Below are 27,575 nucleotides of genomic sequence, written 5' to 3' on the forward strand. Positions count from 1 at the left end.
GCAAAAGCATCTCTGGGAAGCCCAGTGCCTCTCTGTATTTCAGCCTCCCCTTGGTCTCTCAACATTTCTGCCTCTTTGTTTCCCACTGCAGGCCTCACTGCAAACTGATTTCAACTCCCTTCATTCAGCCCACCAGCAGCCAGGGGCCTGAGCAGCTTTGTTATGTCATGAGGCTCACTCACACATACCTGCAGCCATAGACCTCTCAGACCTGGGCAGCGGTAAGCAAACCACCGCAAAGTCCTCCAAGCAGTTCAAAGAGGGAGAGGGGAAGGGGGTGTGAGAAAAGAAAACAGCCTAAAACAAAAGTGTGGCTAAATAAAAAGAAAACATTCAGGCGTATATATATATATATCAATATAACATAATACGTATGTGGGCATACACACACATATATACATACATACACATACATATATATATATATATACATATATATGTGTGTCTATATATACATATATAAACACACACATATATAGTATGTGCGCACACACATATGTTATATACATAGACACAAACACACACACACACACATACACACACACATATATATATATATATGTATATACATATTTTGATTTTTTTTTCCATGCATGTTTTGAAAAATATCGCCCTGTTTCCTTCCTCCAGTGAGGTCTGAAGAAATAAATCCAGGAGAGCAGAGAGCGCCTGGCCCCCCACTACCACCTTTGCCCCAGTAGGGACTGGTCACCCCCTCCCCCAATGAAGCCCAGCATGGCCAGCTGGGATGGTAGTTCCTTGTTGATCTTATTCGGCCATAACAAAGCAGGTCTCATTGTGTCTGAGGAGGGGATCCTGTGACAAAGGACGGCTCTGGCTGCAGTTTTGGCCGCTTCATTCAAAGTCTGGATTCGTAAATCCCGGGTGGGGAGGAGGCTGCAGACAGGGGATACGGTTTGCACCAGGGTTTTCAAGAAGATGCCAGCCTCTCACTCACGTTTACCCAGTGACCCCAACTCAGTGACTCAGCGTTTACGGTTTCTTGGTTATGGGTTTCTTTTTTCCCTTTTCTCTCCCCCCCCCCTTCTCCTCTCCCTTCTTTTCTTTCCCGATGAAAAACGATGCAATTACATTTCTGCATGCTGATCTGAGCGTTCAAGTAACAACCTTTAAACGCCTTATCAGACGCTTCTTGAAGAAGGCTGGGGGGGGGGCAGAAGTAAGGGAGTAGTCTCTTTTTTTCCTTTTCTTGGGGTTTGTTTTTTTTCTCCTCTTTTTTTTTAAGGAATTAAGACATGGAAATGAAATGCAGCCAGCTCTAGGAAGAGATCGGCTTCTGCTCAGCCAGGATCTACACACCGAGGCATCAGACAAGAAAAGTCTCAGCAAACTAAATAAATCCATAACGTAACTCACGCCAGGGGGAAAAGTTATTTAGGCAGGAGCTGAGAGCCGAACCTGACTTTCCTAATCGGGGTTGATTCAGTTTGCGTCCAGCCTGTCCCCCTTGTGCTCCCCCCAGAACTATAAAATTGCATTTTACATTTTAATTGTAATAAGTGGATCTGTAATAAGCCACGTTGTGTGGGCGGGTTTGTTTGTTTGATGGTTTTAAGCAAACCGCATAAAAGGCCAGGGCACACCATTGCTGCTGTTATTGTTACCCTGGGCTTCTTACTCCTGAGGGCTGCAGAATGGAGGTGGAAAGTTGTGTAAAAGCCACGTTAGGATTTCAGGATCTCCTCCTCCACAGCTCTATCAAGCAACATTTTTTTTTAAAAGTAAGATCGCACAGGGTTGAATTTGGAGGAGGAGGGGGTGTGTGGGGAGGGGGATAAGATGAAATGATGAATGATGTTAACTTTTGACTGTATGAGTCATGATAGAGTTGAGTGAAGCTGCACGGAAATACTGTCATTTAATCCCAGAGCTACTGAAGTCCCTTCATCAAACATTTTGATGCTGAAATTATACTGCTATAAAAGCGCCCAGCTACTTTAAAGCATCCTACAGCAAGATGTAGATATTATGTATTAGGGACTGATGTAAAATTTTAAAAATAAATAACCGCACAATCATGAAAATATCAGTCGGATTATATCTCCCGAGGAAAAAAAAATATCAGTAAAATTGTAGCTTCTGCATTCACTAAAGGAGAATAGACAGCATGTGCATGTTTGTGTGAAATGCCAAAAAGAGCAGCCTTAAGCTTGACCTACTGCAATCTGCACTGAGCTCCTCAGACAATAGACAAGTTCAAATGTCAAAAAATCTAATAATAAAAAACAGAGCTGCCAAACTGCACGAACTGTTTTCTGGTGTACCACAATTATTCACCCTCCTCTCCACTAAGAGGACTGCCAGTCCTGTGCGTGGAAAAGAAAATCTATGTAATGCATATGGATCCTTTAAAAAAAAATGTGAAACGCGATTGAGATGGCAAGCACGCAAATCAGAATGATATCATGTCTAATAAAAGCCAGGACTAGGGTTTTCACAGTCTTTTTAAAATGCTATGACTTGTAAATCCTTTTTATGTTGCTACATGCACAATTATTCATATAAATAAAATCTACATGTTCAAGAAGCTAGGTTGTAACTATATATCCCTGTGATTTTAAGGTAGGGGTGGGAGCATTAAGGTTTCCATCATATGCAATGTGTCTACCGTGAACTCAAGTTAACAGATAGATTGTTCCATTAATTTGGCAACTTTCATTACTGTACGTGGTGGGTGCACCCCAAGTACAATGGGTTGTATAATATCAGAATTATGCAGCTCAAAAAGTACCTATATTTTAAACCCATATCTCGATTTGCATGTGTAGCACTGCATTGTATTTCTAATTTATTACAGAATCAGGAATGTTTTTGTTATCCCCAAAAACAATAAATAAGGTCAAGACTGAAGACTTCATAATAAAACGTAGGGATAAATGATTAGGCTGTCTATTGTGTTTATCGTTATTACTGTAAGCCTTTAAAAGTAATATGGATATTTTCCTATTTTCCTCAGATTGCTTAGCGCATTCCTAGTTCAGCTATCAACATGCTCATAAGAACTGTGAACTACAATATGGGTAAGCTTTAAAGACATATAGCAAATCACGTTGGCCAAGAAAGCTACATAGCTGGAATCCAGACAACTCTATGTTTTCATCTGACTGCTGTATTACAAAGGAATGCGTTTCGCCTATAGCATACTGTATGTGTAGTGTGTCTTTATGCTTAACTTTTTAATCTGTGAATGCTAATTAGGCAGTTGCTCTCCACGATTGTATTATTATACACCTAATCGGTCTCGAATATAAGTAAATGGATGCTACAGACAGTGACCCTCCACTTTGCCTTCTCTAATACGTCGGCAAAGGCTTCTAACCCAACAAAATATTTTTTTTAATTCCCTCTTTGTAGCCTTGTTATAACGATCGTGGTCTGTAGCGCATAAACAGTAGTGATCACATCTGAATAATATTTTTAAACAGTTAACTGAACAGTAAGTCTGGTCAAATTAACTTGTTGCTCATTTTAGTGCCCGTGCTTTCTGATTGCTTTTTATTCTCTTTGATGTGTTCTGCCAGTAACTCTTACAATAACAAGCCTAAGGAGTTGATACTAATATAAATGCAAGTTGTACTTCTTTTTTGGGGGGGGGGGGCGAGACAAAGCAAGACGTACACGAAAATACATTGTTTTCCAAATATGAGATATCCAACACTGGAGATCTCTCTAACTCAAAACCCCGTGGTCCTAGGTATAAAAACTTGGATAAACAGTGGTAAAACAAAAGTCATCTGGCGTAGTATGGGTCGAAAATTGCACTCTGAAAATGTAGCCTCATACTCTAGGATATTGTCCTTCCTTAATTTGCCACATGCAGTAAGGTGGAAAGTTTTTTTAGTCACGTAAATATCTCAGCGCATTTTCAAACACGTTCACTACACGTTTAGGCTTCATTCAGTTTTTAAAATGAAGTCTCAGGGGTGGTGAAGGGGGAAGTCTAGGTTGTTTTGCATTGTTTCTTAGGTTTTCATCGTTGTCTTATGTTTTTAATCAATGAGTTGACTTTCTAGGATCTATCAGATCTATGGACTGTACTCTTTTAGTACGTAATTAGCCTTTACCTTGCAAAGACCGAGAATAAAACTTTCCCAGTTAACAGTAAAACTGGTGGAGCTCCAGTTGCAAAGAACAAAGTTGTCTGTCTCCCTCCCCCTTGCAGGGTGGCTATGCATCAAATTGTCCCACAAGGCTTCTGTGGCACTCTCCCTTTTACAGGTGTTAGCTGATGCCAGAGGGATGTGGGCTGGCCGGGGGGTGGATGGATGGATGGATGCAGATAGGCATGCATGCATATGTATTTACCAATAAAATCATACAAGCCGGTTTCTTTCTTATGCACCCCCTCTAGCTACCTGCTAAAATGCCTAAAAGGAGTTGGCTACTTAACCTATTTAGGTAAATGCAAAACAACAGAAAGTCTCAGCAAATCCTGCAGTGAGATTTTTTCTTTGTTTTATTATTTATTTGTGGACTTTTTTCAAATGTCTGTACATGTCTACGGCGGGAACTTCCTGCCTAGTTTTGGCGTACGTTTCGTGATGCTGATTTGTGATGTTCTAGATAGTTGTCCTAATCTTCCATCACTGCGTTCAGAGACAGTGAAGTCATTGACAGGGAGGGAGTGGCCACTTCCTTGGGAATCCTGCAGATACTTTTTAGGGGTTGAAATGGCAATTGCATATTAAAGGACGCAAGGCAACCCTGAATGGCTTTGTTCTAGCTCCAGCGGTTTGAGAGCGTTTCTTTGGGCAAAAAATCTGAGATGCACCAAGCCTGAAATATGTGTGCTGATTTATGTGTTTGCACCCATGTCACTCCTTCGCAGGCCTTAAATCGGGTTCAGATACTGTGCCCAACTGGGGAACTTTTGCGGTGACTTTTTTTTTAAGCCCCTCTCAAACCCCCCTGGGTGGAGCGGTGCGACAGCTCTATTTGGGCTCAAAAGTTTGGCTTCCTGGAAATACTTTAGCCTAGGTTTTGTTTGATCCAGCCCACGGAGACTCTTGCCTGATGTCACTGTGCCTATAGCCGTATAAAATATCAGAGACACGCTGGGGAGGGCCGGGGAGGTGGTAAGCTGCACACTCACTCCTCTGACAACTTCGGGAGGAGAGGATTGCGGCTGAGCTGCCGGCGCGCTCTGCTGGCCGCCGCCGCGCGCCCCCTGCCGGCCGGCCGGCCTCCCCCCGAGCACTCCCAAAGTTTATTTGGTTCAGCAAAGCGGATCATATAAAATTAACGACAGCCAATAAAATTAGCTTATATGTTTCAACTGCAAAAGTCCAAAAACAAAATAAAGCTCGTTTTAAGTGAAGCTAAGGAAGCTCTGGCTTGGCTTCGTTCTCTTTGGCTGAACCGGGGCCCTTTTATCTAAAGCCCAGTGCACAAACATATAGCTTAATGTGACTAGTGTTCTTCCTTTTATTTCTTTCTCTATGGCAACCAATATGTTCTGCTCAGAAATGTTCCCCCATCAAGGAAACAAATGATCTTGAGGGAGCAGCTCTATACGGCATCTGTTCCGATGGAGCACACAGAGTTAACCCCAGTCAAAAGAGACGCTGAGCACGTCAACAAGAAGTGGAAAATGAGCGATTCATCCTCCCCCACCCCCAAATTGAAACCTATACCTCCCTAGTTTTACAAGCCATTTTATTGATTTGAGTATCGACCCTTTCCAAAGAAGTAACTAATTCTAGGAAATTACAATGATCACAAGTTGCTGAGTGCCCAAAAGAGGGGGCGGGGGGATGCAACCAGAAATAAAATAAAAACAAATGAAAGCCACACCAGGGATATTTAAGCCTTGGTAAAGTTTTCAAGAGCAGTATTAGGCCTACTAATTTCATCCTACATTATTTATCACATTATTTATCACGCTGAAGCTATAAGAGAGTTGCAGATCATTAGGCTATACCTCTCAATTAGATGGGATTCAGGGAAAGTGGATCTAGGGACTCGAAAGGCTGTCAGAAAAGAGAGGGGGGGAGAAAAAGTGAAATCTGGTTTGTAATGCTCAGGCTCCAATCTCCTTTGAGAATAAAATGAAGGGATGTCCTGGTTAGTTTTGATTGATTATACTCTTTCTGATGGACTTTCACTACAGAGCTCTAGATGTTGTGCTTAACCGTCTGTTCCCTAGTTACAATATTAACCCTCTGTGCACACCACCGCTCTCCACCTTCTCCTCTTCCTCCCCCAGCACCACACTGGTTTCTCTCACTCCCCAGCTCTCTCAGCAGGTGTCCAGTTCTCTCCTTCTTCACTTGTCCCCTTAGCCCTCTACTGCTGTTTAAACCTGCTTTAGCTCCCCCAGCCTCGGAAGAGATTCTCCTGAAGAAGGGTTTGCAAACAATACATATTTATCATCCTTCAATCTTTAGGATCTGTAATATTTTCTAGGGCTCTTGTTTTTCTTTTTTCCTTGAGCACTAGTGCTGCAATAATTAACAGTGCCCAGAAAAGTAAAGTAGGAACCAGAACACTTTCCAGTACTAAAGAATTGCTTTCCTGCCTTGAGCTTTTGGAATGAATCCATGCTTTTTTTAATGTAATATTTCACTAAGGTGTTTTTTGTTCCTGGTGGGCTTTTTTTAAAACAGCTTGTTTCCTTCTAGAGAGTTGCCATGGGCTCCCTGTCTTGTCCTAAGCTTTCCAAAATATATTCAGAAGGCTTTCAAGAAAACAAAAAATAGAGAAAAAAAATGACAAACACTTACCGACCAAACTTCCAGGATTTAGAGAATTTAAAAAAAAAATAATTATTTTAATAAGGTGACAAGGAAAAAAGCATGTTCTGAACTCCAGCGAAACCATCCATGCTAAGATTTTCCTTTGCACTGACTCCACTAAGCCCAGCTCTCCACTAGTCTATTATTTTCACCAAAATATATGAAAATTTATGCAAATGAAAATCAGCACTAACTGTTCTCCCCTTGTTATACTTTGGATTTTTTTCCAGACAAAACAATCACACTCTGCGAGGGAGGGGGTGGGCGAGAGTTGGGGAACTAAGTTTTTTTTAAAACAAATAAAAGACAAAACTCCAGCACTAGCTCTTTTTTTGTGCGTGTGTACAATATTTTTTTAGGATTTCTTTTTTTTTTTTCTTCCTTTTTTTTTTTATTAAGAAAGTAGATCTGTTTGCAGAGGCGCTATCACGTTTCATCAGGCCACCTGAGACGGCTTTTGAAAGCGTGTACTGTGAAATTCATAGCAGTAATTTAGACAAAATCCTCACTGTATATTAATGAAAGACGGCCCCATGGCACCGTTCCTATCCTCCCCATTCAGTGTAAACAAAACCACGAGACTCACTCGGTTTTTGAGCCTGATCCAAGCAAAATCGGCTGGAAAGGAAAACATGGGGTTCTGGCACTGACTATTCAGACGCCTGCACCTGGAGATCTCAGATTTATTCAATGAAATCTGTGTTAGATCTTTTATATATAAAAAAGAAACCTTTGGAGAACGCATGGGAACGAAAAAAAAATCGTTATGTTTAGGGTTTAGTTACCATTGCTCTTCAGATCTGTATACTTCACATTAATGGTTTTTCTAAACCTACCTACGGTGGTATCTTTTACCGTGCAAGCAAGACCTGGACCGAGTCCTAAATAAATTCTGCCAGTCTACAGTTAATCTTCAGATCACGCAAACGCTGCATACTTGCTATTGGGCTTGGGCTGGAAACTGAATTGAACTAAACTGAATTCCGGGCTGAAATTATTAAGTGAGAGAGGAGGGAGGGGCGTTTGTGTTTTACGTTTGGATGTAAACATAATGCATTTTTGCTATCTATAGACCCGGGCGCGCGCACACACACATGCACACACACACACACGAGATTCATATATACATATGCCTCTACATTATAGGTGCGTATGCTCGGTAACATGTGTGGATCGCACCACACCAACACAATCATTAGTAAAGATGTGTTCCTTGAATGTCCGAATTGTGTTATTTCATTGGAAATCCCCGAGGAGTGTTCAATTTGCCCTTGTTTTGGTTGCCACTTTCTCTTTTTTCTTGGTTCACTGAGGTTGCCTGTGAGCAGCGTTTCCGCTTGGTCGCATCTCTCTCTCTCTCTCTCTCTCTCCTTCCCCCGCCCCCCTTAACTCTTTCAGCTGGACTAGAAATAATAAAACGTTTCATACAACCAACTTGGTTTCCTGTGAAATACCACAGCTTAGAGAGTAAAATATATATATATATATATATATGGAGTATGCATCTACCCGCATGCATACATACATATACATACCACATATGCATACACACACACACACACACACATATACATATACTACATGCACACACATATATATACACAAATATACATATACTACATATACACACGCATACATATACGTACACACATACATATATACACACATATACATACACACACACATATACATATATATGTGTATATATAAACAGACCGGTAGGACACAGACATGGGGCAAACGATTGTTTGGTGGACCTGAAGGATTCATTCTTGATCTCTCCCCCCACCCTCAAATGAAGGCATTCAGGTTGAACATCTTTCATAACATGCACGTGGGTCTACGCTCGAGCTGTGCTGGATGGGGTGCTGTGCCCAGTCCCAACCCTTCTGGGTCCGAAGCAGCGACCGAAGCACGTGTGCACAGAGGTGTGCAAAGCCCGAGGAGCTGCAGCGTAGTTTCCGTCAGTCTAGGGGAACTCGCAAACTAAAACAAAGGAGCGCGGGGCGGGTTGCGTGTCATTAAGGGAACAACTTGCCATGTTAGCTGCAGCCTAAGATCGGTTAATTGATCATCGCTATGGAGATGTGTATTGGCCACACACACAAAAAAAACTCCACCCCAAAAGGCTTTTGGAGATCTAAACAAGAGGGAAATAAATGAAAGGCAAAACTTTGCACCGTGAGAGGACACTTCTTTCTGGAGGTGTTGACTGTCTGAACGATGCAGACTGTAGCCTATAGACAATGGCTGCTTACAAATGATGGGAATTAGGTGCCCATGAGGGGGACTCTAGTGCATGCAGCTCCAATCCATGCTTTATCACAGTGTGTGTGTGGGGGGGGGGGTTCTCCTTCTCTCTTCCCTAATCTTTCACCCCTCTCCCCACACACCTCTCCATTCCCACTCTCCCTCTCCCTTTCTCCCCCTCCCCCCTGCCCAAGTTGCTGTGGCGCTGCGAGCCCTCCGATTTATTTGCTGGACATGAAGAGTTAAGAGGCTGAGGGGGGGGAGAGCGGGAGGAAGGAGAAGAGGAGGAGGGGTGTGCGCGCGGAGGGGGTGGCGGTGGGTGTGTGGGGAAGGAGGGGGTGGGGGGGCAGCTTTCCAAGCTCCTACGACACTTTGCCTAAATTAAAAAGCAACCAATCGGAACGGCCGGAAGGGGGGCCTGGCGTCCTGAGCCAGTCATTTCGGAGCTGTCAATCACACAGCGGGTAGCCAATCCGCGGGGGCGCTGGCGCTCGACTTCCTTGTATTTGGGAAAGTGTGGTGGTGGTGCGCTGCGCTCGCGGCGCGGGGGCAGCACTCGGCCAGCCCCGCTCGGGAGGGCGGGACGGAGCGGAGCGGAGCAGAGCGGAGCTGTCAGGGGCAGCCGGGAAGCGCGGAGCAGGAGAGGTGGGCACGAGCGAGGAGAGCGGCTCCACTCCAGCACCGCGCCGGGGCCATGCCGCCAGCCAACTTCCCCACCGGAGCCAGTGTATAAAGGATACCCTATATGCACTCACGCAGGCACACACCTCTCCGCCAAGGCACACCTCCTCCTCCTCCTCCTCCTCCTCCCTCCTCAGCCAACTGCTGGAATTAAAAAAAAAAAAATCTTTTTTTTTTTTGTTTTTGCAAGAAATTTCAACTTTAAAAAAAAATTAAAAAATCCGGCCTAAAAAGCGAGGAACCATGACTCATCCGGGCTGCGACTCCAGCGAGCAGGCTGCGACCGGACTCTGGTTTCACAGGGAACAAAGTGCTCCAGCGACAGCCCAACTTTGAGACATGCAGCAGCATCCTCCAGGCCAGCCCTCCTCCTGCCGCCATCCGCATCCCAGGAAGTTTTCTTAGGACACCAACCACCGCCGCCACCACCGCCACCACCAGCAACAAAAACTTGCCAATAAAAGAAGGAACAAAAAAAAAAAACCAAACAAAACAAAAACCAAAACAAAACAAAACAGCAAACCCAGAGGAGATCAAGGAGAGAGAGACACACACAGAGGAGGGGGGAACCCACACACACACACACACACACTCTCTCTCTCTCTCTCTCTCTCTCTCTCTCACACACACACACACACACACACACACACACACACACACAAAGCCTTAAAGGAGGAAGAAAAACAAGAAAAGTTTCACTCCGAGAGGGAGAAGCGAGGGCGAAATGTGCTGCTGAGAGATCGGAGGGCAGGCGGCGCAGGGGAGGGGGGGATTTCTTTGCTTTTTTTTTTTTTTTTCGCTTTTTTTCCCCCCTTCTTTTTTTTTCCTCCCCTGCTTCATCATCACCACCCCCCTCTTCTCTATTTATTTCTTTTTTTTGCTTTCCCCCTCCCTTTCCCCCCACCCCTTCCTCCTCTTCCCCCCGGAGGACGGCACCCCCCTCCCTCCAGCAGAGCCCCAGCTCGAGCGGCGGCGGCGGGAGCAGCAGCGGCGGCGGCGGCGGCAGCGGCCCGTGCTCCCTCCCTCCCTCCCTCCTCCCTCGCCGCCGGGCAGGTGAGCATGGCCACGGCGACGTCCAACCCCTACCTGGCCAGCAACAGCATCCTGGCCGCCGGCTCCATCGTGCACTCGGACTCGGGCGGCGGCGGCATGCAGCCGGGCAGCGTGGCCGTCACGTCGGTGTCCGGCGCCTACCGGACCGACCCGTCCTCCGTGAAGATGGTCCAGAGCGACTTCATGCAGGGAGCCATGGCGGCCAGCAACGGCGGCCATATGCTGAGCCATGCCCACCAGTGGGTGACAGCCCTGCCCCACGCCGCCGCCGCCGCCGCCGCGGCCGCCGCCGCCGCCGTGGAAGCGGGCTCGCCCTGGTCCAGCAGCCCGGTAGGCATGACGGGCAGCCCGCAGCAGCAGCCGCCGCCGCAGGGCCAGGGGCAGGCGCCGCCCGAGGTGAAGGGCGGCGCGGGCCGCGACGAGCTGCACTCGGGCACGGCGCTGCACCACCGGCCGCCGCACCTGGGCCCCCCGCACCAGGGGCACCCGGGGGCCTGGGGCGCCACCACGGCCGCCCACCTGCCGTCCATGGGCGGCGGGCAGCAGCAGCAGTCGCTCATTTACTCGCAGCCGGGGGGCTTCACGGTGAACGGCATGCTGAGCCCCCCGCCCGGCGGCCAGAGCCTGGTGCACCCGGGGCTGGTGCGGGGGGACACGCCGGAGCTGGGCGAGCACCCGGGCCACCACCACCACCACCACCAGCACCATCCGCACCACCAGCAGCAGCACCACGGCGGCGTCAACAGCCACGACCCGCACTCGGACGAGGACACGCCGACCTCGGACGACCTGGAGCAGTTCGCCAAGCAGTTCAAGCAGCGCCGGATAAAGCTGGGCTTCACGCAGGCAGATGTGGGCTTGGCCCTGGGCACCCTCTACGGGAACGTCTTCTCCCAGACCACCATCTGCAGGTTTGAGGCTCTGCAGCTCAGCTTCAAGAACATGTGCAAGCTCAAGCCTTTGTTGAACAAGTGGCTGGAGGAAGCCGACTCCTCCACGGGCAGCCCCACCAGCATCGACAAGATCGCGGCCCAGGGCAGGAAGAGGAAGAAGCGGACCTCCATCGAGGTGAGTGTCAAAGGGGCCTTGGAGAGTCACTTTCTGAAATGCCCCAAGCCCTCCGCCCAGGAGATTACGAACCTAGCGGACAGCCTGCAGCTGGAGAAGGAGGTGGTCAGGGTTTGGTTTTGCAATCGGAGGCAGAAAGAGAAAAGGATGACCCCCCCGGGGATCCAGCAGCAGGCGCCGGACGATGTCTACTCGCAGGTCGGCAACGTGAACTCCGACACGCCGCCGCCCCACCACGGACTGCAGACCAGCGTGCAGTGAGGGGCGCCGCAGTAAGGGCCGGGGGCAGAGTCAGGGGCGAGAAGGGACGACCAGGGCAGGGGGGACCGGCAGCCACGACCACGCACGCACACACACACACACGACCCCAGACTTCTTTAGACTGCTTTTTTTTATACACACACACATACATACATATATATATATATATATGAATATATATAAATAGAAAGCGCTTGAGACGGTCCCTCCGAGCGATAGCTAGCATTTCTCCTCTGCTGGGATCTGGGGTGGAGATGCATCATGCACCAAAGCTGCAGATGTGTTGGGTTTTTTTCCCCCCTTCCTTAATTTTTTTCGGGGGAGGGGGGAGAAGGGGGAGTGTGGTCCCCCCTACCCGCCTCTAAATTATCCCTTCCTGCAGCGATCAACTATCTCTGCACCTCTTCTGTCCCTCCTACACGCCCCCCCACTCCACTAGCCTAAGCCCCTCCGTGCCCCCCAAAAGGGCTCTCTTCATATGGATCACGGAAACTTTCATTTTTTTCTTTCCCTCACTTTTTTTTTTTTTCAAATGGGAGCAATCCGAAAAAAAAAAAAGGAAGCAGAAGCAAAATAATCTGGTTGATCAGAGGGTGCCTGCTGCTTTCCAGTACCCTGTTTTTCTTGGCCAAACCACATTATTTCGGTGCAAAGCAGGCATCCACTCTGGAAATATATATATATATTTATATATGTGTGTGTGTGCGTGTGTGTGTGTATTCTGCAAAATTAAAAGGGCCACTTTCTCCAGGAAAACATATATATATATATATATATATATATATATATATATATATATATGCACACAGCACTAAAAAAAAGCAGACTGTATTGTATAGGGGAGCAAATATAGATATATATATACACACACACATATATATTTAGAACAAAAATATGGAAAGAAATAACCGCATACCGAAAGCTGACCCCGAGAAGAAAGGGGGGAGGGACAGACACCGGGAAAAAAATAACTTGAGGAGAGGTTGTTGGTCCCTGAAGTTGGAGCTCTGTAGAAGGACTTCGTATGAATTAAGGGAAACAGCGAGAGAAAGGGAAATAATTTAGGGCTGTCAAAAGTCGTGCTCCTGACGGCTGCCAATCACCATGGAAGATTCATAAAAAAAAATCCACTGCTAATATTTTTTTTATTAATATTTTTATTTTTTATTTCTGGACTGATTCAGATAAAGGGATTTAGAAGGACTGAGCATCTGCAGCTGCACTTATCTGAACTTCTCCTCTCCTAAATCCGTTGCCAACTTTGATTGAATGGGTGCTGTGGATGTGATTATATAATGCTGCCATTTCCAAGCAGTGTTTTTGGTAGGTTTTAATAAACAGACTTTTCAAAAAGACGGCAATATAGAATTGTTAGATCCGTTGTTGATCTAAAAAAATATTTGCTTTATATTTTCATTAAATGACTTCTTTTAATATTTTATTCAGAATACCTATGAACTGCTGCAAAACGGTAATTTATTTTTCCCCAGATCTTGTATTACGTGTTTTTTTCAGACGAGCACAAATCAAAATGAAATGAAATGAAAATATGGACAGTTGTTAGGTAATAAGGGTATCTTTTGATGTGATAATTTGATTGTAATTTAATTTGAGTAGTGATTCCGTAAGAGCTGATTGAGAAAATAAATTTGTTAGAATGAAATAGTCTGTGTCTGATGCATAAACACTGTGTCGAAAAGTTCTCGTAAGGAAATATTGCAAATACTTAAGTGATAGCTTCAACGACCCTGCTTTCTGTATACCTCCTGTGGTATCTGGAAAGGCAGAGTTGCAGTATTCAGGTTCTTAGCATTGTAGTACAGTACTCACTCTTGATCAATCCGTATCCAGAGAAATCTCCATAGCGTTTTTCGTCAATGCAGTGACCCTGTGTAATGGGCTAGGAAGGCAAGAGTAGAAAATAAAAGGCCACCTTCTCGAAAATAAGTGTGCTTTTTTAATTTAAAATTCAGCTTCACTGCAGTAGATGTCTAAGTGTATCAACTGATCATGAATGGCTGATGCTGAAAGCAGTTCTCTTTCAAAAAGTTTAGTGTCTTTTTCTCTCTTTCCAAACTAAGGAAACGCAGGATAGTTGGGGGGCGGGGGTTAACTATAAATTATTTTGACACGTTTTGATGTCTGTATAATATCTGTGCTTAATTTATCTGTATAATTTAAGAAAAAGGTCCTGTCCCCCTCCCAAACATACAGAGAATACTACTTTCAGATGCTTACCTATGGGCCGGATAGTTTACATTTTCCTTGCTGTTGTTGTTGTTGTTTTAGGCTCTTTGTATGAGGTGTGAAATGGTGTAGCACAGTTTTTCCTTCAATCTGCAGTAGTCCTTGCCATACTTTCTTTACAAGCAATGTGTGTATTAGTAATGGTAAAGATGCCAATAGATGCACTAGCAAGGCTGTCATAATTTATCTAGGAAATTTATTGCAATACCCAGGCAAGTGAATGAACGTCTCAACTCTCTTAATTTTGAATTGGTAACGTTGTGGAAACTAGATCTCTAAATCTATTGCCTCAGCGTCCCCCCTAACAGTGTATTCTAGCACAATATTTTATTTTATGATGAATCTAAGCTTTCAGTAGCCCGGGGTTTCCCCCTGATAGTCTTTTCTTTCTCCCCTCCCTTCTTTCTTTCGGTGATATGGACGCAGGGGTTACAAACCCAGAAAACTGCTGTTAGAAACAACACACATTTATTCCTTTCAGATAGGCCTGCTGTCACTTTCATAAATCAAATCCAAGCAGATAGCCGTGGACTGGGATGCATTATTTTAAGACCAGCTCGTAGTAAAGATCTCAGTCGTCTTGATTTGTGAAATCCGAAAAGGCCATTCTGAAAAAAACCAAAAGGGGAAAGGGTACAAGACAATTTCTTTCTTTTTGCTTTGCTAAAAGCTTCCCAGTTACTGTACAGCTTGGAGGGGAAAGGCATCATGAGTTTTGCTGTATACACGGGAAACCAGAGGATGGACTTCCAGAGGAGGGGTGTGGGGGGAGTTTTTATGTGGTGGATACTATTAACACGTGAGGTGGAATCCTATTTTTCACACGTGAAGGGTAGTGGTTTATTAGACATGGAGTAGGTCTATTTAAATTTCTTAGTGGTATTTGGTTACTGGATTTGGATGACAACAAAGAACTAACATTTGGCTTCACACTGGTTTCTATTAAAAGGCAACCTTTGCGGTTTTCTGTGTAAGAAAAGCTGATTTTTAGGATGGAGGAGTAACTTGGTGGTAGGGACTTGAAAAATGTGCCCATTCTGTGTGCTTATTATTCACCAAAAGTGAGGCCACGTCTCCCCCTCCTCCACCCTCTCCCCCCCCCCCCCAAGAAATTGAATCCTTTGAATGTACTTAGGCATTTCAGGGTTGTGAGTCTATGGGATAACATGAGGTAGATAATAATTGAGAGGTTTTGCGTTAAGGGTTATATTGTTACACATGTAAATAATGAAAATATTGTTATATATCGCCAGATCTCTTAACGAATTTAGTAATTGTATTCATTTATAATATCAGTGTTCTGTGCTTGGTAATAGAGTCTCCATCATTTTTTTTCCTGATTAGTATTTTTCTACTTAAAGGAAAGCCAAATGTTTTACAAAGTTCTGTTTGATCAGTCTGGGTAATCCCGAGATGTGATTATTTATAGTTTACATTTTCATACTCTGCGGTCCTCTCCTACACCCTAGGGGTTTGTTTTTTTCTTTTTAATTAAATTTTATTATTTTTATTATTTTTTTTCCTCATTGACATCCCATCCTTCCACCCCGTCTAGTCTCAACACAATAAATCATTTCAGGTGTCTTTTAAATAGTCATCTCACTGCTGTTGATCCGCATATTTTCGGAACTTAGGAAAGAGCTCGACCTGGGTTTTAAAACACAACGGTTCATGCCTGAAGTGATCTTTCAAAATTTCTTATGCTTTAATGTAGTGACTGGTGTTTGCACATTACAATGCTCATAACTTGTTTTGTATGAATGGTTTTCAATGGAACGTTTAGAGAATAATTGGTTCTAATATGAAATGCAGTATATACTATTGATAATTTTATCAATAAGTGTAATATTTTAAATAATTTTAACAATTAAATTTGTTTTTTTAAATTATATATTTGTAAAATATTTATCCTGTTGAAAGCAACAATATATTGTTGTATTTATTCGTTTATTTTTGTAATAAATGATCAACATCTTCAAGCTAAAGAAAAATTGGCACTTCTATATATTTATGCAGATAATACCTTTTAAGAGACAGAAAGCTTTGTTCCAATTTGCCCGAAAATAGAAGAAAATGCATCTCGAACTGCCAGGTTTTAGGAGAAAAATGGCAGAGCAGAGCTCCTTCGCCACATGTAGCTTAGTTTGCCTAAGTTCCAGGGTAATTAATCAAACTCAAAAAGGGATGCAACAAGTATTGGCCCTGGATGCAGGCTTGGAATTAATTATTTAGGATGCGGACCGATTTTGATAAACCTAGGAATTGCAAGGAAATTGGTCTTCTGTGGCGAGATGGATGGATGAAATGAACGGATGGGATCCATAGATAATACTTGAAACTATTTGCAGTTGCTGCTTGAATAATTGTCTTCTCTTGGAGGGGAGGGAGGGGGGAGAGCCTCGGTATCAATGACACAGCGGTAGGGAGCTTTGGGGCTGACAACCCTTGGCGAGACAAAAAGCGAAAAGGTTAACGCAGAGTGAGGAATGACTGAGCTCCCCGTCTCCTTTAGTGCCAGGGCAGCAGCAAGGGTCTGGACGTGGGGCATCAGGTGGGCTAGCGATGTGGGGTGGGGGCAAACAGTGCACCTCTTACTCCTTCCTTGGGCAAAATTCTCCTTAGAGACAAGAGGGGCTTTGGCCCAGAGAGATCCAGGGCGGACACTTGGTCACTGCACCCCCCTGGGGACCTGAGGCTGCAGGTCCCGTGCGTGACGTCACGGCCGGCTGTTCTGCATTAGGGCCTTGACCTTGACTCTGGGGTGGGGGGAGGGGGGCTGCCTCCTGTCACCTTGCAGTCAGCCCGGGGCAGGGCACGGCCGGCTGGCACTGGAAACTTTGCCAGCTCTCAGCTAGGTGAGAGGTGATGCTGAGAGCTGGCTTCCCGGCACATGCCCACGGGGCCAAGCATCCTTGCCCTCATCTTCTCCCCAGCTCTGTGCACTTGGGGTGGGGTGGGGTGTGGTGGGGGGAGCCCAGGAGCTGCGCTTAACTTCAGGCAGAGCAGGCCTGTGTCTGGGGCAGGGTGCACTAGACCTCTGGGAGCACCCCGGGGCGCAGGGCCGTGTCCCCGGCCGGACTGCTCCCCTGCAGAGCAGCTGGATCCGCAGAGAGGAGCTTCCCGCGGCCGGCCAGCGCCGCTCCTCCGGGCCAGCTGCTGCGGGTCCCACAACTTGCGTCCCTCGTGGGGACCATTCAGCAAAAGAAAGAAAGAAAGAAAGAAAGAAAGAAAGAAAGAAAGAAAGAAAGAAAGAAAGAAAGAAAGAAAGAAAGAAAGAAAGAAAGAAAGAAAGAAAGAGGGAAAACGCACGATCCTTTCTCAGAGATTTAAATTTCGCGGATGAATTACCATACACTGGTTGCTTAGCAACTAAATTCAAGCCGGGCTAAGAATATGCAAGCTTTTTTTTTTTTTTTTTTTTTTTGTATTCTCATTAATAAAAATGCCACTCTGACACAGCAACCTGACTTTGCATCACTGCGACTTCTGCAAAAGCCATAGGAGAATACAACCCGGTTCCTCCGTTTAATTACAGATCAGAGGGGCTTGAAATGGGATGTTTTGTTATTCTAGCTCCCTAAAAGCTATGTAAAAAAAAGGTATATTTATATATACACATATATCTATACCTAGAAATAGATATAGATATAGAGAGAGTGATATATATAACGGCTTTTCAAGAGCACTGGAAAACTCATTTTTTATGATGATTTTCTTTCAATGGAGCTGTCTCTTGGTGTTAGTGAGAGCTGGACTGTGCAAGCTTTTGGAAGCACCTATTTAAGTATCACCCCTCATCCCTCAGTTTTAGTTTCCTTTAAAAAAACAAACAGAAAAGCATTAAGATATTTGGAGCCAAAGGAGAAAGCTGCACCTGAGGCAGTCTCTGAGAGGGGAGCAAATCTGCCTCGCGAGAATGAGGTGGGCAGCAGCAGCAGCAGCCTCCAACCTCACATAGAGAAACGAGGGGAAGTTTGGAAAAGTTTGGGGTTGTCTCTTGTGTTTCAGCGTGTCCTGGTTAGGAGGAGAGAGCAAGCGTTTTTGAAAGGGGGGCGGGGGATGAAGGCGACTTAGCCACCCTTTATTGTATGCTTGTCTCCCAGCTCCATTTCCCCTCCTGGTACCATCGGCTTGCGTGCTGTTTTGTACCTAGCTAGGGCTGGAGATAAGCCTGGCAGGGGTGTTTCGGCTGCTTGTTTTTTAATGGCTTTATTCTTAAGCACTATCAGAAAGTTTCCTGACATCACTCATCAGTCTTCAAGGCAGAGCAGACCTGTGTTGTCGCATTTGAAGTGAAGAGTGGCCCCTCTCTAAAGGGCAGGCAGAAGGCAGGGCAGGGGCAGGAGAGCACAGGCCATGATCGTGTATGCTGGCAGTCAGGGCACACCGATAATATTCAGAGTTGAGTTTCTGGTTGTGCTTGGTATGGCGTGGACATGCATTCAGCCTCGTTGCGGGGAAGGAAGATGGTTAGAGCTTCTTTTTGGGGAGAAGGAGGGAGGTTGCTTGTTTTTTATAGTTGTTTTGCCGTTTGGTTGCTAATCAGTAAACGATTAAGAACGACTTTTCCCCCCCCCAGTGAAAGTGCTAAAATTAAACTTTAGCAATGGAATAAGCAACATAAAAGTTGATTAGTTCCAGAGATGTGTTTTTCAGAAGGTGTGTGCATAAAGGAAGGGAGGGAGGGGAGTTTTGAATCCTTTCCGAGTCCTATTCATCTTCACTGAATAATCAGAGGGAGCTTTTTCCTCTCCTTTTCCTCCCGTTCCCCTTGTCTTTTTCTTTCTTTTTTTTCGGGGAGGGGAAAGGAGGTTGGCAAAAGCTGGTCCTCTTAGCAAAAAAGCTACTTTCAATATGTGTAGGTAATGTAAAGAGAGGCCTCTCGTGCCACAGGATTTAGTTTCCACTCACTTTAAAACAAAACAAAGCCAAAAACATACAACAAATATCTAGGTAGGAAAGTCAGGGAAGTGAGAACTTGCCTATACGTGAGCAGTACAGACCTCATGAAACACAACACCACCCCATATCTTAGCACTTGGCTTCTTTTTTTCAGCCATAAGAGGATGAATATCAGACGACTGCCATTTAAATATTCACTTTTACTTAAGAAAAAAAAAGTGGTGCTTTTTTTTCCCTTCAGAAACGGTAGTTAAGATTACAAGTCAACAGTCAAATGATATCCTTGCACTGTAATAGAATTATGCCAGAATAGAGGTTTTCTAATTGGATGTTGAAAACTGCAACTCCAAAACATAGGTTTATTTGAGAAGGATTTAAAAAAAAAACTGAAAGGGAAAAAGCTAGATCAAACTCGGTCTGAATTGTTCCTATAGTGTATGCTGATGAAAGGGATTTAGAGAACCAGATCAGCTCTTATACTGAGCATGCAACATAAATAAACTTGTACAGGACAATCTTGCTGGCCAGACAAAAGACCAAAGTAGACGTGTTTATTTGTACACATAGGTTATTGCAAAGACATTTCATTTTTGTATTGAATAAAGACAGAAAACATTAGGTTTGCGATCAAAATCTCCTCGACAGTATTATGAAACATATTCAAATTCCAGATTTCTGTTCGCCTTGAGTTTCCTCATGCAGAATACCAGCGTTTATAGTAATGAACGGGGACTGTGGGGACACGTTTACTTACACATATGATGGCTTGGGACCAGACTATTGTACAGTCTTCTCCAAAGTCCAGTCACAGGTCATTAGCAGAATTATTTCTCCCTTCTCCTTCAAAAGGATGCTGTAAAATAGCTGAATTATAAAGGCAAACACCTGGATACTGATACATTGATTTGTAGGCCATTTATTAAAAATAACGTCAAGGTACCAAGTTACGTGCTTGAGCAGACACAGCCCGATACTATTTCTTTCTAGGGTCCCATGTTTAGTGTTAGAAAGCTAAACGATTGTTGATTGTGACTTGTGTCTGGGGCCATCCTTTCAAATTGAAATGCATTGATTAAAAAAAACCGCGGGGACTGGGATATGGGGAACCGCATGGGTGCTCTATTTATGTGCACAAAACCGAAATTTAAACAACTTGAGGCAGTTTGGGATGTATAAAAGTTTTATATATAGTAACCTTTTTGTTATTAGTTTTGGAAATGTTGGTGTGATGCTTTCCTGCCAGCTCTCCATTGAGCTCACTATAACAGCATTCAGTACGCGCCACACTACAGCATAAGCTGTTTGCTCAACAAGCTCCAAGCTTCATTTCCAACCAGAGTACTAATGTATACTCTAACTTAGTCGCATCAATCCAGGTACCTTTGTGTAGGCCAGTTATTTAGAAAGCAAAGGTACAAAATAAAATAAAAAACCCACAAAAAACAAGTGCATGTTTGAAGGCTTCCCCCCCACCCCCCCTTTCTTTTCCGGTGTGAATGATATCGAGACAAGCCAAGAGCCAGGGGAGAGGAGATATATTAAGTTATACTTTCTGTTGGTTTTTTCTTTTTCCTCCCAGACTTCTGGACAGTGGGAATATTTATTAAGTATAAAAGAAATAAGAACGGCTGGGCATTTATCATCATTATATCCCTAAACCGCCAGAGAATGGCCTCAAAAAGCAGAGCTGAAACTAATCTCTGTAAAAGGGGGAAATGCTTTGGTAAAGAGTGGTGCTGGAATAACATACATTTGTTTCTTCCTCTAGATCCCTCATTCAAAAGGGAGCCCCATCTGCCCGAGTGGGACATTCCTCACAGAAACCTAATAGATATTTATTTCAGAGCTCACACTAAGGCCACAGAGGAGCTGTTAGGTGCCAGGCTCTTCACTTGTTTCTCTGGTTTCCTCTACACAACAGGCACACCTCCATTTCCATTGCTTTAGGAAAGGACACAATACACACACACGAATCCGGCTTTCTACTTGTAGGTGTGCAGATGTGGACAAAATGTTTCGGTTGCATACTCAAATCCCTTCTCTGGAAATGGAGCTAGTAGCAAAGGAGGATGCGAAACGTTGACCATTTAATACTATCAGTGGCCCAAAGCAGAAAATGAGTAAAGAAAACCTTGCGGTTCCCCAAGTGCTCAACCTTTGCTATTACGGTGAAAAAGTCTATTGTTTCATTTCCATAATGTAGATATTTAACTAGGACCCCCTTGTTTTCTGGTGTTCTTGTATATGTTCCCTTTTTTATTGAAAAATAAGTACAGGTTTCGAGGGTTTATTATACTGGTGAGTAGTTGGTATGGACACTTGAGTACTCAGCTTGGTACCCGTGTTGCGTTGAAGTGACCTTCCAGGGAGAATGCAAGGGGCATATTTGCCTGAAGAGCCAAGATGCTGGGGGGCGGGAGGGTATGACTTGCCAAGAAGCTCCAAGTCCGGGGCAGTATCAATTCCCTGCCTCGCCTCTGTGGAGCAGAATCCCCTCATTAACAAAAGAAGAACCAGAGGAGGGGACCGGTTACCTTGCCATTAGATGCCCGCTTTGTTCCTGAGCCGTGAACTGCAGCCTGGAGCCCATACAGCACAATATTGCCCTTCGGGAGAGAATAATCCGCTCCAAGCCTTGCCAGAAGTCCCCAGGGGAGAAACAAATCATCCAGCCAGCTCTCCCTGCGAATCAGTTGGCATCCAGCTTCCCTGCTCCTAGTTCACCTGCTCCCCACCGCCCCAACCCCGCTCTGTGCTTCAAGCCTGGGGTTGTCTCCATGTCGCGGGGCCCAGCCAGGCTCTGCTAGCCCCAGCCTCAAAGGGGCAGGGCCCGGGGCTGCCTGGGCTTCGGATGGCAGGCTCAGCCGCGCGCAGGGGCTCTGCCAAGGCCGGGCCGAGCACAGGGGGCTGGGGCTGGGGGGCAAGAAGGGCACCCAGCTGCATCCCCGTGGGTTGCTCCAATCCAGCCGAGCCCCCAGAGGACCTGCTGTCCTCTCCGGCCTGGCTCTGAGGGGGGCTGCAACGGGGGGCGTGTGAGCAATGCAACCCCCCAGGACTAGACTGTGTGTGGGGGAGGGGGATCTAGTGTAGCCCCCGGGCTGGGGCAGCGAAGGGTGCCAGCCGTAGCACCCTGCCAAAGGAGCCCAGGCGGCTTCGCAGCGCCTCTCCCCTGCCAGCGTGGAGCTTATCTGTCTCCTTGCTTCCCTCGTGGCTGCTTTCTTTTCCTTTCTCGGGTTGTTCCCCTCCCCTCTCTGGGGGCAGGGAGGCCGTCGCGGTGACTGGGAGGAGGACTCCGATCCCCCCTCGCACCCCAGGGACAACGGGGCAGCGCGGGCTGGCCTCTGCCTTACTTTTGGGGCAAGTTCAAGACACTCAAGGTGCCCCCCCCATGCAATTGCCTGCGGGGAGGTCCCGGGAGACAGAGGCACCTCCAGCCGCCCCATAGTTGGGAATGGGGGTGGGGGGGAGTGCTCCCAGCACAGGGGCTTCGCTTCCAAGGCCACCGGCTTCCCGAGCGGCGCTGGGGGGCAAAGCAACGCCGCAGTCCTGGAGCGCTTCAAAGCGCTGGAGATGCCCCCCAGGCAGCGCCTCTGCCTGCCTGGCTCCCCGCATTTCCACCCGCGGCCCGGAGATCTCCAGCACATGTCACGGTGTGTGCCCCTAGCAGGCACCGGCGGGGCTCTGCAGACGACCCCCCAGCCCCGGGACAAATCGGGTCTGTCTGCTCCCCTTGTCAGAGCCCTGCCTCAAGTTCAAGGTCCGCCTAGGCCGTGGCCGTCTGCTCTTGAGCCCACTCCCGGTCCACCAAGGGCTAAGGACCTGCGGACTCATTGAGGCCAAACCCGGCTCACCCCTGCCCCTGCTCTCTCCTCTCCTTCCCTCCTGCTACCCCCTAAAGCAACTGGGCCTCTCCCGTGCTAGGGGAGAGTGAGGCTAGTCCCACACTGGCAGCGAGCTGCAAAAGGGACCTGTTTCTCTGCACCTTCACCAATATGAATCCTGAGTACGTGTATCGGCCCCCCTGAGAGCCAGCCCGTGTCCTTTCCACCCAGGTTCTTCAGCCATAATAGAACAGGTAGACATTAAAAGAAAGCAAAAAGAAAAAAAAAAGGCAGCTGGTTAGTGAGCAGGTGCTATGAAAGCCCTCCAGACTTCCTCTGCTGATAACAGCAGCCCCCCGCTTCCAGCCCGACTCCTCTACCCTGCAAGAACATCCACGCGGATCCCAAGGGGACAGCCCGATTCCACGCGAGATGATCAATACGTGTGATGCTCACGTCTCTCGTGCCCCGCTGAAATAGGATTTCTTCTTTTCCCCATAGGAAAAATCATCCTCATAATAAATTGGAGAGATCTGGCCTAAAGGTTCATGGAGTGATGTCCGAATCTGACACAGAAAAAGTGTTGAATATTGCAGAGTTATCTTCCTTCTCTTGGGAAAAGTTAATGTTGGCAGGTGTCCTTTGAGAAGAAAGGCCTGATCGCGTCGTGTTGTATCGATACAGCGCCTAAAATGCGCCAGCAGGGTTCAAAAAGGCGAAAAAAAAATCTTTGGGACAGATACAAAGCGGATGGGGCGGGGGGAGCGGGGTCAGGATTCAGTTTCTTGTCTGCTATTCTATAGATTATCCCCCCCAAAATTCCAGAAATGTGAAAGAAGAAGGGGGGGAAAGGGGTTATTCTCACAACAATGTAGACCACGAACACATTACTGAAAGTAGCCCTTTTGCCAGATCTCCCAGCGCTGGGTGCAATGGATTATTTGGGATATAGGCACGCAGGCGACCTGCGGACACACGGGCAAGTAAGGACTGGTTATGGAGTGGGACTGGCGTGGTAGTAGTTTACTTCTGAGTTTGATCGGACTATATCTGCCACATATGGGTAATAAATGAGTGGCTATCAGAGACAAACTCCAACCCCTACCCCGCATCCGCCACCCCCCCACCCCCTTTTCAGTACAAACTGGCTCATTTGAGCCTTAAAACAACCAAGAGTGAGCTGGTTTTTCTTCCCGAGTCGGTGGGGTTGAGCAGCGGGGTGCCTCGGCCCCAGAGGGCTCAGCCCTCTGCTTTCCCAGACAAGAAGGCAGAAAGAAGCCAAGGCTCTGTCCAAATAACGTGCTAAGCCCACACCTGGAGTGCGGCTCTGGCCCCTTTGTGGCAGAGCCCTGGCTCGGACGGTGTAGCAGGCAGAGGCTTAGCCCTTCCAGGATAAAGACTGTGTGCCCGCATACTGCAAAGCGGGGAATGGAGAAGTCGTTCTCACCTGAAACCTATTTTCACAGGCAAAAAAAAAAAAGCATTTGATAGGACCTGACCCAATCCAGATGCCAACACATCCCTGGAGCCAGTCCACGTTTGCCTTGCACTGCTGCAGAGGCGCGTTGCCTTTCGCTTGAATGCTCTGCAGAGGCAAACAGTCTGCAAACCTCAGGAGCACCACCGCTGGCCCTGGACTTTGTCAAAGTAGCCGAAACTTCCCCAGTGGCTGGGTCTAACCCCCCCCCCCCACACACACACACACACATACAACAGCTCAGCACTTCTGTCTCCCAGCCCGGCCATTGCACTCGCAGCCTGGCAGCCTCGCTGCAGAGCGGGGCGGTGAGGGCACCCAGCTGGGAGTGCAGCGCGGAGGTGACCTCGACCCCGGCTGATCTGGCGGCTCTTTTGCTTGGCTCAGGGCTTGCACCGGGGTGCTTGGTGCAGGCCGCTGGGAGCTGCCCCTTGCCTCTCTATCCGGCAGCAAAGTTCCCTCCGAGCCTAGCAAGACCCCTGCTACTGTTGGGCAGGCAGCCGCAGCCCCGGGCAGGGGGATCGAGGATCTCCAGGCCGGACTCAGGAGCTCCCCACGCCCGAAGGAGACTAAACTAAGCCAGCCCGCCGCCCTGCTTGGGCCGGAGAAGCCCTAGGGACACCGGTTCCCTGCAGAGCTGGGCCCAGTAGGACCAGAAATTGCAGCTCAACCGGAGCCCCCGAGATCCGACAACTCAGCCGCAAACTTATGGAGGGAAAGGGGGGGGGGGAGAAAGGGGGACAGTAAGAAACCACCCCTGGGGGCGTGGAAGGAAGGGGGGCACATCTCTGGAAACTCATTTTTCCACATCTCTCCCCCCCACACCTCCCCTTGAAACTGTATTTAAAACAGCAGCTGAAACAAAATTAATTGTAACTGATTAGCATGGATTAGTGTGGCCTCCAAAGCACTTTAAGTCAATTCAGCAGCCGTAATAATAATTAACGCATTAATAAGTAAAATTGGTGCTTCATCACTAACGCCTGCGAAAGTTTCCCTGCAAAGTACAGGTGGCAGCGAGTGTTAAAACGAAAACATTTGCATGCAACTTTTTAACCAGAAGGGAAAGCACTTTGGTTATATTTGTAGACATGTGTCTCACACATTTCCCCCTTTTTTTGTAAACTATGGAAGAATAAACATTACAGCTCTGGGCTTTTAATTTCTCCAGATGGAATCATAAAGTACCTAGTAGATTTTTTTTGATATACTATACAATTGAGGACACATGTCTGCTATTCACAACGAGGACCGAGAAGCAACTTAATTTGAAGGCATAACTACTGAACCGCATTTTGAATAACACACTTGAACAAGTTCAACTTTCAAGACAGGAAACCGCTAAGAGTATGGCAGTGAAAGTTTCTCCCTCCCACTTGAAGGTCTGCAGTGGAAAGCTTCACATCTGACCTTCCAGACGCTTTCTCATTATATTGCTACATGGAAGAATACTTAGCCTTATGGCTCACTTGTACAACACACCCGTCCTAGAGTCGCCCTCTCAGCTTACGGCATAGTCATATCAAACATGGTTCTCCAGATCATATCACAAGCGTGGTGGACTGGTGTCCTGATGAATATGTGTTTGCTGGCTCCTGCTCCTCTGCCGCTGCCTGAAGGCGGCGGTTCACTTTCCCTGGCGGTGCGCCTTTCCACTCCATGCACGCACACACGCACGCAGAGGAAATCGGGCTCAGCTAAAGGCAAATCTGCCCCCAACGTGTTACACGCACACACGAGATCGGGCTCAGCTAAAGGCAAATCTGAACCCAGTGTGTTATCAAACATACACACACACACACACACACACGAAACCGGGTTTAGCTAAAGGCAAATCTCAACCCAACGTGTTACACACACACGCGCGCACAGGAGATCGGGCTCAGCTGAAGGCAAATCTGACCCCAACGTGTTATCACACACACACACACACACACACACACACACGAAATCGGGCTCAGCTAAAGGCAAATCTGAACCCAACATGTTGCACACACACACACATACACACAAACTCTGGCTCTGCTAAAGGCAAATCTGCCCCCAACGTGTTATGTGCCCACACTCATGGCTCAGAGCTCAGGAGCTTGGACGAAAGGAGGGCATTGGGAGAAGAGATCCTGCTTCCAACTGTGTTAGCACTTCTCTCACGGAAATTAACAAAATAGCCTACTCTTCCCCCCCAAAACTAAGTCCCCCCCCCCCGCTCCCCCTTCCCTTTCCTGGCTTGTTTGGACTTACATATGTTTATAGCAGTGGCAACTGGCTCCCAGCGAGAGCCCTTGCAAGGAGTGCCTTTAAAGTGGGGCTGATTTACTCCACTCTCATTCAGGTCCCTCATGTGAGGCTCTAGCCCCGCGTCATCTGGATACTGCAGGGAACCAGCGTTAAATATGCATAGGGAACGGTTCATTTCTTAAAGGAGAACTTACCCGAAGAGAAAGTTCACAGCCAAATGCCAGGAACAAGAGACGTGGTGGGTTTTTCTTTCTTTCTCTCCCTCCCCCACCCCCTTATCTTTCGCTCCCCTCCGCCCCCCATAACCTGGTAGACCCGCAATCCTTTCTCTAAGGTGCTGCCTTAAAAAAGCCGGCAGCAGAGCTGCATAGATCCTCTCTTCTTTTACTTGGTGTAGTGTAGCCTGGGTGGGAACAACAATTACAAGTTGAACACTATAGGTCATTATTCTTTTTAGTACCATTTACATCTGAATAGATGTCATTATTCACATGGAAATGGGACCACAATGGTACATGATATATGTAATCATATAATAGTATTATATAGCATATATTAATATACATCAGTGTATATTATGTAGATATACATGCATACTACTAGTATATGAGTATTCTATGAGTATTCTATAATAATAATACTATTATATGATTACATATATCATGTACCATTGTGGTCCCATTCACATGTATCATATAGCATATATTAATATACATTAGTTTTTACATGTATTATACAGCATCTATTAATATACCACACATATTAATATACATTAATGTATTAATATATTAATGTATTGATGTATATTAATATATGCTATAT

At 46.4% G+C, this 27,575-nt stretch overlaps 1 protein-coding gene and 2 long non-coding RNA genes across 6 annotated transcripts in view; 2 read left to right on the top strand and 1 right to left on the bottom strand.

Annotated features, from left to right (window-relative positions):
- LOC132247771 (uncharacterized) overlaps window positions 1-6,876 on the bottom strand; it is a 97,979-nt gene extending 91,103 nt beyond the window's left edge. Inside the window, exon 1 of one of the 2 annotated variants that reach the window (XR_009459181.1) lies at window positions 6,744-6,876. This is a non-coding gene — a long non-coding RNA (uncharacterized LOC132247771). The remainder of the gene's footprint in view (window positions 1-6,743) is intronic. The other variant, XR_009459177.1, reaches the window with a different exon arrangement.
- Window positions 1-27,575, top strand: part of LOC109282583 (uncharacterized) — a 105,783-nt gene that overhangs the window by 67,656 nt on the left and 10,552 nt on the right. Inside the window, exon 8 of one of the 2 annotated variants that reach the window (XR_009459192.1) lies at window positions 2,978-3,041. This is a non-coding gene — a long non-coding RNA (uncharacterized LOC109282583). Of the gene's footprint in view, window positions 1-2,977; window positions 3,163-27,575 lie in introns of those variants that run through there. The other variant, XR_009459191.1, reaches the window with a different exon arrangement.
- POU3F3 (POU class 3 homeobox 3) lies at window positions 9,527-13,731 on the top strand. 2 transcript variants are annotated; one of them, XM_059721021.1, is made up of 2 exons: window positions 10,096-11,807; window positions 13,253-13,731. In XM_059721021.1, exons 1-2 carry the CDS (start codon window positions 10,746-10,748, stop codon window positions 13,313-13,315), a joined length of 1,125 nt encoding a protein of 374 aa, XP_059577004.1. In that variant the 5' UTR covers window positions 10,096-10,745; the 3' UTR covers window positions 13,316-13,731. The 2 variants fall into 2 exon arrangements, with proteins under 2 accessions (XP_059577003.1, XP_059577004.1); XM_059721020.1 differs by having other exon boundaries at window positions 9,527-13,731.

The sequence above is a fragment of the Alligator mississippiensis genome, chromosome 1, assembly GCF_030867095.1.
Source record: "Alligator mississippiensis isolate rAllMis1 chromosome 1, rAllMis1, whole genome shotgun sequence".
NCBI lineage: Eukaryota > Metazoa > Chordata > Crocodylia > Alligatoridae > Alligator > Alligator mississippiensis.